Source organism: Hydra vulgaris, chromosome 12 (genome assembly GCF_038396675.1).
Source record: "Hydra vulgaris chromosome 12, alternate assembly HydraT2T_AEP".
Lineage (NCBI taxonomy): Eukaryota > Metazoa > Cnidaria > Hydrozoa > Anthoathecata > Hydridae > Hydra > Hydra vulgaris.
The window spans coordinates 26636958-26650428 of NC_088931.1; the positions used below are offsets into that span (position 1 = coordinate 26636958).

General features: G+C 26.4%; 1 protein-coding gene across 1 annotated transcript in view; it reads left to right on the forward strand.

Annotated features, from left to right (window-relative positions):
- Window positions 1-1185, forward strand: part of LOC101240941 (F-BAR and double SH3 domains protein 2) — a 53864-nt gene extending 52679 nt beyond the window's left edge. Inside the window, exons 17-18 of the mRNA XM_065812735.1 lie at window positions 59-149; window positions 233-1185. Coding sequence (XP_065668807.1) covers window positions 59-149; window positions 233-420 — 279 coding nt within the window. The 3' untranslated portion in view covers window positions 421-1185. The remainder of the gene's footprint in view (window positions 1-58; window positions 150-232) is intronic.
- Window positions 1186-13471: the final 12286 nt, after the last annotated feature.

The following is a 13471-nucleotide window of genomic DNA, read 5'->3' on the forward strand; positions in this document are numbered from 1 at the left end:
GTTTGTTTGTTGTTTTTTGTCTTGTTAAAAAAAGAAAAATTTTTTCTCTTTCCTTTAGGTACGTAATAAGGCAGGTCAGGTTGGGTATGTTCCAGAAGCATATATTCAACTAATCGATGCTAAAAATACTAGTACAGAAGACGACTTCAGTAAAAAGATTTTTAAATTTTATGATTTGATTTTATGATTTGATCTTCGTTGTTTATTTTAAATACTTTTTTTTTTAATTTAGTATGTTACGCGAAAGCTTTATATGATTACGATGCATGCGAAGAAGAAGAGCTTTCGTTTAAGGAAGGTGACTTCATTAAAGTTATAAGTCAGCAAGTTGACGACGATGATGGTTGGTGGATAGGTATTTACGAAGACCGGAAAGGTATTTTTCCAAATATTGTCGTTGAAGTCGTTGATAATAGTTAGCAATTGAAATGGAAACAATTTTCTTTATTGTTGCTTACAAATAAAGAATTTTATCGTATTGTTTTAATAAAGCAATTTTATCGTATAAATCTATTTATGAATGTTGAAAAAGCTGTAAAATTATTATTCAGTTGTCTTGTACAATTTATTATTTTATTTATTTATTTTGACTTTACTAGGTTTAATAAAAAACGGATTTTTGATTTAAACAAAAAAAGAAACCATGAAATCAAATTATAAATGGTAATCATATTAGCTAAAATAGAAACAAGTATCTCTTGTTTCTCTTTTTAAAAGCGATGAAAAATCCTTTTTTTAATTACATTTTATTTTACGCTCGAATCTTAGTCAAAGCATTTTATGACGTAAGTCAATGACAACTTGTTAAAAAGTATACTTTAGGTCTGCTTTTATCTAGTTTTACGAAACTTAAACAAACAAACAAACAAAAATTCTTTTTTTGTTTAACTTAAAAAAACCTTCAATTTTTTTTTTCTCACTTCTCGCATAAATAGTGATAAACTTTGTTCATAGGTTTCCTATTTATTTATCATTCTTTTTTTTTTTTTAATTATTTCTTGAAGAAATTCATTTAAAACTTTAGTAATTAGTATGTATATTTTTACCAACAAGATTGACGCTAATTGTAAATTGCGATCAGATGAAATTTAATCCCTTTGTAAATTGTAAATTTTTGTAATAAATAGTTTTTTTTAATTTTGTATTGTTTAAATTTAGTTTATGTTTTTCTCAAATTTGATAAAAGTTTAAAAATTTTTTACATTTTCAACATTTTTAAACCGTCAAAATTGTAGATTAAAGATTATTTTCAGTTTTTCAATCTTTGCTTTAATAAACTTTCAGTTTTTTTGATGAACTTTGTTTGATGAAGTTTTTTTCAATCTTTTTTTTAGAAAACTTATTTTCAGTTTTTTTGACGAACTTTGTTTAATGAAATTTTTTTCATTGCTTTGGTAAACATAATTCAGTTTCTTTGATGAACCTTGTTTGATGAAGTTTTTTCAATTTTTGTTTTAGACAACTTATTTTCAAAATGTTTCTTTGATAATCTTTGTTTAATGCAATTTTTTTTTTATCTTTGTTTTAAAGATAATAAAATGTCATTATCACCCCAAAGACAAGAAATTGTCCAAATATAATCTGCGTTATACGTAATATGTAATCAAACAGCTTCTAAAGTGCCTATATATGCAATATTATAGAAACATAATCTATGCTTCATGCATAGATTATGTTGAAACATAAGACTGTCTTATGTTTCTTAAAGCTATGCTTTATGATTTTTTACTAGTTGAATGTTTTTAAATATTTTATATACTGAAAAAATTCACAAATCTGTAAATTTAAAAAAAATATATATATATTATATGGATGATGCGCCAAACAAGCCTATTCAACGAATATGTTGAAAAAAGATAGGTCAGGGTAACAACGTTAGTTTTTGCTATGTTTAATAACATCTGACCAACAATATCTGTAAATATTATGAATTATAACTACATCTGTCCATTAACATTTGAAAATTCATTGATGTCTAATAACATCTGTCCAACAACATCTGTAAATACACTAAGGTATAATAACATCTGAAATCTTATTGATGTCTCATAACATCTGGGTAAAAATTATATGATTACTACAGATGTTACATCTCAATTATTTACGTATAACAACATCTGAGCAACTACATCTGGAGATTTTACAGATGTAGTTACATCTTTTCAATTATATTTAACATAACTACGGGATTTTATAAAGTTATTAAATTATTACTACTATACTATTACTGCATTATACTAACAAGATGTAGTTACATACATGGTTTTTTTCAGATGTAGTTACATCTAGAGGAAATTTTTTGAGATGTTATTGAATTTGGAGAAAAAATTGCCAGATGTAGTTACATCTTTCAAAAGATGTTGTTAGAGGTCATTAAATTTTCAGATGTTGTTGGAGTAAAGAACAAAAAAAGATGATCTTGGACCACTCTACAGATGATCTTGGACTACTCTACAGAATTAGTAACCTTTAGCAAAAGAGATAACTACATAGAAATTAAATCGATGTAAGGAAAAAAGTCGCCCTGTGAAGCTTCAAAATTTCGAATCCAATCAATAAAGTGATTCGATTCGAAAGATCTCTAATTATTCGAATCAAGGTTTTTTTTAATACTTTCAAAAATTATGGGGCCCTAACCATTATTAAAAGTTTGTTTTATTATAAAAAAAGTTTTAAAACAGGTTGCTGTAAGTATAAGCGTTAAAATTAATTTAAGGTAGGATGGAGATCATTTGCACTCTTGCACGGAAATTTTCGTTGAACGTAAAGCGCTATATTACTTGAAAAGTCTTAGCAAAAGAGAACCAATAATCGCCAACTTCTATTCATTAGAAAAACTTGTCAATTGTGAAGTAAAAATTGTGGCAATTATTCTTTTCAACGATTTTACAACTCCACTGTGCTATAAAAAAAATGTACAATTGCTACTTTGATTTGTTTACATTTATTTCACTGAGAGAAAATAAATTAAACATTCTTTTATAAGTTGATTTCATAAAGAAAAATTTCATAAAGAAAAAACATCTGTTGCATGTTTATTACTTAGAAGACAATTATTTTAGAGAACATTTTTTTAATTTATTTTTGATTCGCAAACTCTTTAAAATTACTATATTTCTTATTTATACAATGGCGGGAGTCATTAAGCCGTACTTTGAAGTAAAAGATCAATTTTATTTAAGTAAAACTTTTTGCACACGTAAACCTGCAAAACTATTTTATGTTAACAATACCCTGGCACAACACATCTCTGGAGTCACTTGAAAAGAAAGCACATGACGCTTCATACTCAAGCTGATGCAGATCGAACAAAAAAAATTGTCGAAACCTGATGTTTCGGAAACCATTTGTTTTAAAATAAATCTGAGAAAAGCGTTTTGTCAAATTTTCTTAACTAGCCTATCTCGATATGAAAAAGATATCAAGCTGGTTTTATATTTTATAGATAAGTCAACGAGAATAAATAAGACCTCTTCTAACTTTCTTAATAATATAGTTACTAATAACTGGTAGAATAACCATATTTTTACAGTTATACATAAGACAGACTTATCAGGTCATTTTACTACTTTTCTAATTACTGATCATATAAATATATACAATATTTCTTCCGAATCTACTAATACCGACGGCAATTCAATAAAAACTCCGTTTAACAATTCGAAAACCTTTTAAACACGTCGACTGGGATCTCATTCTGCAATCAAGTGAGGTTGATAATGCCAAACTTGAAGATATTAATGCTGGTTACAATAATAAAGATATAGATTTTTCTTAACAATCCTATCTGTGGTAAATCTTAAAGATATCAAAATTTCTCAAAAAACAAAAGAGGTTATTATAAACCAACCGCAAAGTTCAAATATTGAAATAGAAAACGTTCTATGTGCAACCACAGACACAACAAACGCAATGCATGCCACTGCTAGTAACACTACCAGTTGTTCTTCTGAACGAGTCAACTCAATTGGTGGTCATGTAATAAATTATTCACTTCATTCTTTATCTAATAATAATGCGGAAACATTATTTTAGGCGCAAAAAAATAAAGACATTTAATTTTAACCCTTTTCTTTTTTATTTTATCAAGAAACGATGTTTTATTTCTTTTTTCTTTTTAACTTGAAGTGGAATGCAATGTTAAATGTTTAGTGTCTTTAAATAACTTCAAGTCATTGTAAGGAAATAAAATGGGAGAATAGGATTTTTTATTTTTTTGAAATATATACTATTTTTTTTAAAAATGCTCAAATTTAGATTTCCTTAAAATGCTGATTCGATTCGAGATTCAATTCGAAATCTAAAGTGCTGACTTGCAGCCCTAGAAAAAAGTAAAGATGGTAATTTTGTTTTTAAATAGAGTCAACAAAAACCATTGTTGCTGCTACTATTAATACTTAGTTAATCATGAGTAAAAACGTAAATAGTTTTAATAAAGAGCGATGTGTTAAATGATTAAAAGTGATAAAAAAGAGTCTTCGAGTGGTACTTTTCCGGAATTACGAAACAAAATGCAAATATATTTGCGTTATTGAAAGCTAACAAATAAACTTAAGGCAATAGCCTATAGGCTAGTACCATAAGTTAGGTAATATTCAATAGTTACATAAGTTAGGCAATATTGAACAGCAAACATGTATTTTCGATCCTGTCTTACCTAAAATACCTTAAATTGTAGCTAAATGGTCATCAGACGAGATGTTTTACCCTAGTAAAGTTAGTGAAGATATCGTTTACAGATATTGCGATCATAAAAAGGAAGGTAACTGCGGGCAATCATGAAAGCAGAGTCGCAAAATTAGTTCAGTTGAAATAGATACCTGGTTAAATGTTACATGCGTTAAATCTATGGGTAAAAAATTATATAGTGACTTTTTTATTACTTTTTAATTGATTTAATCTTGAAAAAGAACATTGCAGTTGTCCTGTTAGTGCTAGTAGGTTGTGTACTGGGTTGTTTGCTTTCACTGTGATTTTTAAAACACTATAATAATAAAATACCATAACTACAACAAAACACTAAAAGTACAAAAGAAAAATTTTTGGCTCTATCTTGCACAGAACAGTTACAAAGTAACCATTTTTTAAAATTAAATGTATCCTAAAAAATAAAAATGAAAAACAAAAGAAATGACACAACGGCTATATCAGCAGTCCAGATCTAATGTAATTTTTAAAAGGATGTAACATTAATTGTTAAAAAATTGAAAAAACCCTTAAAAAAAAGGCTGTAGAGTTGTAACATGTTTATTTTGTACTAATTATTACTAATGACATTAGTATTTCAATTTCATTAGTCTAATGAAGTCAAAATCTGTCGGTCTACATTTAGATTATAAATAGTCACAAAAAACTGCATTTTTTTAATCAGGTTATATTTATTTTAATACTCCATTATTTGATCCAAATATAATTCATATAAAACATAGACTTCTACATTAATACATACTTTACAATACACACTTTAAAACTTAACTTACCTTATAATACACACTTTAAAACATAGACTTCTATATCAATAAACTCACAGAAGATTCAAGTGATAATATTATTTCAGGAAAAAATAACATTTTTATAAATAATACCAAAAGTGTCACTGATATCATTCCAAATAATATCGAAAATACTAATGAACAAAGCACTTATGGTAATTTAAAAAGCATAGCACGTCTCTCAATTATCAGAAAATATTTAGATAATGTTTAGATAAATTTAGATAATATTTAGATAAATATTGACCTTAGTAACCGTGTGGCTCCAAAACTATTTGATATTAATTACATAAGTATAGAATAAAACACAAAAGAGTGACGTGATTACAGAAAATATAAAATTACAGCTGGTTGATTAATTTATTTGGTTTTTTAGGGAAAGTTAGTTTTATATTTGTAGCAGAATGTTTTTTAAAATAAAACATCTAAACACCAGACCTAGGCTATTTTAAAAATATTAAAAAAGGTAAATTATTTAAAAACTCCTTTTATAAGCAAAAGTTGAAAATATATATTAATAGACTAATTAACAATAAATATGGTTGTAGCTCTGATAAATTAGGGCCATCAAAAGAATTTTATTAGACTAGAAAGCTCAAGCAGCAAATTGTGTTGGGCCACGAACAACTGTAGAAAATTTTCCTCAATGTTATGTTCAATGCCAACTATAGATTAAGTGTACAGATGCAAAATTTCGCATTTTAATCTTGTTAGTTGGAGACCAATACATCAAAATACTTTTAAGTTAAACGAAATAATACCTTAATTGTTCAATTCAAATATGAGACGAGGTAAATCAAAACCTGGAATTATTTTGAAATCAAGTTCTGCAATCTAATTTTGTTAAAAACAACTTAAACATTTTGAAAATTTTCTTGGTGAACTTGTATATATTAAGGCTTTCTTTTATAATTTTATAAACTGTAACATTATCTTTATTTTATTTTATTTTTTTTTATTTTTTGGCGCATCAAGTTTTTAGGCACAGAGCAACGCGGAAGAGTATTTAATAGGAATTCGCGCCTCTTTCCTAACCGACGTCGAGGTGGGGTTCAAACCAGAGATCTTTTGTTTCTGAGGCAAATGTGCTACCACAGCACCGCTGCTCTTTGCTGATTTGTATTATGGTTTCTGATCTCGGTAAACGATAGTATTTGAGTAGATTTAAATATTTTGATTTAAAATTATTGAAGCTTAGTTGATATTTTTCTGCATCATTTCTTTAACTTTTTCAACTTTTCGTTGAGGTAATTCCGACACTATTGAACTTAAATTGACAATTGCTTACACAGATTCTTGCAACACATTTTTTAATTGAATTATGTTTCCTTTTTCAGAAATCTTTTATTCGTAATTCATATGTATGTTACATACAGTAAATATAATATATTCGAATATTTAGTGTCAATATGGTTTTATGTGTTTTAGAAAATAATAAAGCAGCTATTTAAAATAAAAATAATATTTAATTTTTAAACAACCTTATCAAAACACGAACTTTACAAAAGGCATGGTTAGGAAAGGCAAAGCATGGTTAGGCAAGACAAGGCATGATTAGGCAATGTAAGGCACGGTTAGGGAAGGCATCAGTTTGGTTTTTTAACATTACAGATTAAAATTATCTCAAAATGTTTTTAAAAAATATTTATCTTATCCAATAACTCAGTTTTTTAATAAATGAAAAATACTGTTGTATATGTACAAATATTATATGATGATATTCTTAAATTTGACGCATTAAACCTAAATCGTCATTTAGTTGATGATTTAGGTTTAATGCGTCAAATTTAAGAATATCATCATATTCATAAATATAGATTTAAAAACGATGTTTGCAAATCAAAGTCTTTATAATAAAACTTTTTTACATTTCACCTTTAAATATGATTAAAATACTTCAGAAGTAAAAAAATTGGGTTTAAATTTTCTGAATCGAATAATTCAAATATTAAAATCTATATTTCCCATTATTTACTTTTTCACATTAAGACTTAAATCCATTACATAATATTCATTTTTGCATAAAAATTTTGATTACTATTTTACTAAAATTTTTAAAAAAACCTTCAACGACGCATAATAAATATTTTCCACAACAAACAAGTTTCTAAAAAGTAGGAACCAAAATGCTTTTGATTTAAAAAAAGTTTAAAATCAACAAAACGACTCTTCATATATTTTTTGACGAATCGAAAAAATGTACTTGAGAAATATTTTTCTGAGTTTTCATAAAATGTTAGAGAAACTTTGAATTAAACTCTTGAATAAAAACGCATTAAATTAAAAGACTTAAATTACAAAAAAAAATAACTTAAATATTAGATACAAAATAATAAAATAAATAAAAATCCAAGATATAAGTGGATTCAAATATTAGCTTTTTTTCTAAGTATAAACAAAATTTATTCTCATCTCAGTTGAGACTTGATTTTGCTTTTTAAAATTTAGAATACGGAGTCAAATTTAAAAGCAAGTGTCTAACACGCAACAACATGTTAAACAAGCACAAATACCAGCGAGACATCCAGTAGCTGCAGCTTCTTGTGTATTTCCTTTATTTTCACGAACTTCTACTACTTGTACTCCAGGTTCATGAATTATTACAGGTTGAACGTAACCTCCTTGAGGATAATATTGCTGGTGCATTGGATAAGTTGGTTGAAACGGAGGATATGCGGATTGTTCGTAACCGTACTGCTGTTGTGGATATCCGGGGTTATTAGACGGTGGTGGATACGCCATTTTTATTATTATTATAATTTTTTTAAAATCTCAATTTGCTTATTTTTTTCTGTTGTTCACTTCAAGTCCTAACTCTATAACTCGTTATTTATTCTTTAAATATAACAATGCGTCAATTCACATACCCTAAAAAAAATATGCAAGAAGCACTTTACCACAGTTTTTTTTTACTGATATGACAATTTTTTTATAAGACAAATGCTAAACATTTATTTTGTAAAATATTTTTAACCATAAAAAGCCTCTGCAACATTGTATCCTTAAATTACCGGAATTTACAACGACTTAAATAGCGCAATGCGTCAAAAATGACGAAACTATTATTTTAAAGATAATAGGATACGTTGATTAAACGAGGTCAGTAATTTAATAACTGCTGTAATTCCAATTTAATACCCATTCCTAATTTTGTTTGTTATTGTTAATCTTTATTTTTTGTTTAAGACATAAATGCTACATTGATTAGAAGGCCAATGATGAAACTTCAACATTAAATGCTACTCCAGCGGCTTTATAACAGTGCTCTGTAACAAAGCCTAAAGTCATTTTAAAACATAAAATGAAAAAAAAAGTGTTTTTTTTGTAAATAAATTTTATATAAGCATTTTTTCAACAAACGTGCACTTCTTGTTTTCATTGCTCGAAACAACAAAACTGTAAAAAATAAACGTAAATTAAATCAACTAATTTAATGAAAACTTAAAAAACTAACAATAAAATAAAATGACGTACGGTCAAATATAACGATAAAATAAAACGACGTACAGTTAAACAACTTTAAAAATAATTAAAATTTAAATGAAATTGTTTTAATAATGTTTTAAAATGATAGTGTATGAATAAAAAAATTGAAACATCTGCTTGTTGTTTTTAAAATAATTTTTTATTAGTTTTATTTATTTATATATAGTATACTAAAATACAAATTATGTCTAATCATTTATGTTGTGACTCATTTGTTTCTAATAACATTTTTGTATTCGTATATACAATATATACGTACATACAAATATATACGGATGTACAGTGACAATTTTAAGAGATAAGGGTGTGGCACCCTCCCAAAGAAAGCGATTTTTAATTATAGCCAGCTTTTTCCTGCAAGGCTTATACTTTCAAAGTATTGTGTTTTTGATTCAGTATTGCGAAATAACTAAGTTTTATTTTATATTTATCAATGTTGGATTAATATGTCACTAAGATCTATTTTATAACCCTGAAAAATAATTTCAAAAATAATAAAGTTTAAGGAGATAAATGCCGCGGTCTCCCCTTTATTTAATATTTGTTTTAATAATAGTTTAGAGGACTTTTTATAATTATTTTTTTTTTTCTGATTATATAATAAAGTTGTAAACCGGTTTTGAAAAAATTAAAATCTAATAAAAAAACTGAAATTTTCATTTTAAATAATAATATGAATAGAAAGGAACTCAAAGAAGATACAAATGACTGGATCACCACAATCTTTTCATAGAGTCCCTTGTCTTTTTTAAAAAATTACATAAACTTTATATTATAAAAAAAAATAGCACTTATAAAATGTGCTTCCGTAATAAACTAAAGTTGTTAGTTAACTAATTATAAAAAAAATTAAAACAAACAAACTTAAAATAAAATGAAAAACTTCAAATGAAAAACTTCAAATATATATGAATCCGAGGTTCGAACCCCACCTCTGGGGTTTGAACCACGGATTCATATATATTTGAATCCGTGGTTCATACACACATTCGTATATATATGAACTCAAAATATAAATGGAAGATATGTTTTATGTGGAACACAAATGTATTCAGGATAAAAATTATTTTCATAAAAATGACATATATAATTGGCCTACAATTTATTGAAAAACATTTGTGATAAAATGGGAAATACCCCATTATACCCTTTGGTGGTTTGTTGCTAAAAACAGTGCCACATCCAAGAAAAGTTCACACATTTCAAAATTCAAAAGTTTTGATAATACCTTGTTCTATATTAGGTATATGCAGTATGAGCTTCAGCGTATGACATGAAATAATAAAATTTTGCATCATATGATATGATACGGTAAAATTACATCGAAGTCATATTTACTTAGTCAGGACAAACTTTGTAAAAATTTTAAACTAATGCAACTGATGGTGGCATTTTGTCACATGATAATTATCAAAAATGACGCAAAAAAATTGTTTGAAACTAATTGAGTCTAAATAGTTATTTCTAAATAATTAAAATATTTGATCGAAGGTTATGCTTACGAGAAAATTTTAACAAAAAAAATATTTGAAAAAGCGTTTGTTGGAAGATTATTACTTAACTTATACATGTATAAATGAAAGAATCTGAAATGAATTAAGTTTCGCCATATCTTAGACTTTCATAGTTTTTATTACATGGGTTGCATTATATAATTTGTTTATAAAACTTATAACTTTACATGCATGGTAATCTTTGTAAGTTTTTAAATTTCGTTTTATTTGTGTTTGTTCATACAATATTACCATATGAAAGATGACTATGGACAAAACTAAAGTACAGCATTTTTCATAATTTAATACCAAGAAAATATCTCAGAATCCACGCATATGTAAGACCTTGAGTCCCATAATGTCAAATTCTTTGGAAAGATTGATGAATACTCCTAATAAAAGATTGATGAATAATCTCATTCAACTTTAACGAAAGAAGTGGACATTTTATCTACGAGTTCAACACAAATTGATTATTGAATATCATTTTATCTAATAACATTGTTTTAATAATGTTCTAAAATGATAATATGAATAAAAAAAAATGAAACATCTGCTTGTAAAATAGTTTTTTATTAGTTTTTTTAAACAACGATTTATTTAACGTCTCACCTTATAAAATGCATACTAAACGATGTAAAAACTAATACAATTAAAAAAAAAAATTATTAATTAATTATTGACCTTTTTCAGTTTTTAATAATAAATTTCAATTTATTGCTTCAATTCATAAAATTGCCTAAACAATGTAATAAAAACAAGTTTTATATCAGGTAAAAAATAAAAGGTAAATAAAATACTGTTAGGGTAACTTTATATCTTTAAATTAGAATTCATTTCAGTGATTTAAAGAAATAAAAAATATTTATAAAATCATAAAACAGAAACTTTAAGCAATTAAGAAATCAGAACAAAAAATTCAACAACATAAATGTCAATGAATAACTGTTAACTTAACAAGACAACTTTGAAAAATTTAGAGACAGTTCTTTGTTTGATTTTGGTGGAGAAAGTTTGTAGTGGTTTTTGATAAAAAAATATTGGACAGTATTACCATGATGTTGTTCCATTTCAAAAGAGTAATGCTCAAATATAAGCATACAAAAATTGCACAGTGATGTCCGACAAACTTTATCTTTAATAGAGTTAAAGAGTACAAATGAGAAGAAAACCCATTGAACAATATTATCAACAGGAATTTTTAACCCACCTCTATCGACTGATTTTAGATATTGACCAAACTTTTCAAAATAAAATATTGTTCTGATTAAAAGCTCATTTTTTTAAAGCAAATCATAATTACAAGACACATATGTTGGACACTTAAAAAATATGTGCCATCAGGTCCTTGTCTTAACATGCTGAACTCTTTTTCAAGTGGGTCTGTAGTAAAATTTACCAACATAACATATTTGTGTGTTTCCCGTATTTATTAAAAAGAAATGTGCGAACCGATCCGGAGAATTAATTAAACGGATCGCATGTTTCTGACGGCGAAAAAAACATTGTAACTTACTATGATTCCGCAGACAATAATTCCATAATTTATATACTTATGAATATATATTCTTAACTTTTATAAAATAGTAACTAAGTTTAGTTAAATTATTTTTATCTTAGTAAGCACGCGCCTTATTCAAAATTCCGATACTTTTTGAAACTTTTGAGCAGACATAGTTAATGTGATGTTTCCATGTGATGTTCTCGGCAATAAAAACGCTTTGGTATTTAGTTACAGAATCTCTTTTAATTTCAATTTTGACTATAAGAATTTTAAGTAGATTTGGGGGTAGATAACGCTTTTTAAGAGAGGGCGGAAAAGAATTCATTTTATTTTGCTTAAATTTAATGTTAACTTGTTACTTTTAAACCATTTAGATAAATCTTGAAGTTCGTCATGGAAAATAGTAGATACATGTCACTGTTAGAGAGAAATTAGTTTGTGTCATCAGCAAACATAATACTAAGAAAATTTGATGCTTTATGCAAGTCGTTAATATATATTAAAAGCAAAAGAGGGCCTAAGATGGTACCTTGTGGAACACCGCAGGAAACATTTTAAAATTGGTTATGATTAAGTTCATTACAAGAAATAAATTATTTTCTGTTAGATAAATAACTTTGAAACCATTTAAGTTCTCTTTCATTTATTCCGTAATAATTAAGTTTATAAAGTAAAGTATCATGATCGACTTTATCAAATACTTTTGAAAGATCGATAAAAACTCTTAATGTGAATTGATATTTTTTAAAAGAATTGGAAATTTCACATACCAACTGGATAATTGCATGCTCAGTTGAGTTATTTTTTTAAAAGTCAAGTTGATTGTTGTGTAATAGATTATTTGAACTAAAATAATTAAATACTCTATTGTACATGATTCTTTTTAGTATTTTCGTAAATACATATAAGATAGGGCGGTAATTACTAATGTCATATTTGTTACCATCTTTGAATAGTGGAATAACTTTAGCAATTTTCAAATGATCAGCAAAGATCAATTGATGATTTAAAGACTTCAAAAAGAATATTTTTTACTTGTTCAAAGCAATCTATAATTATGTTTCCATTGATTTCATCAGGTCCTACTGCTTTATTTTTTAAAAGTTTTTTTAAGACTTTTTCGAACTCATCAAATAGTAACTCTTTAAATAACTCATCTGAATGAATGCAATTATCCATTGGTATTAAGAAATCTTTAAATGAGGCTTCAGTATTAGGAATTAATTTAGATAGTTAAGGGGCCGCTTTCTATAAAGAATTTTTAAAATTCATCTAATAAATTGTTTGAGAATTATTTATATTATTATTTTCCACTTTAATCAGGTGTGGCAGGGAACCTGAGGAGGGAACCTGAGCATGACTTTGATCTACCGGTAATTTCTTTTATTATTTCCCAGGAACGTTTACACTTATTTTTTGCCTTATTGAGAAGTTTAGAATAGTAATTTGTTTTGTTTTTTGTTTTAGTCATGTTTTTAGAGTTGAAGTTTATGGTA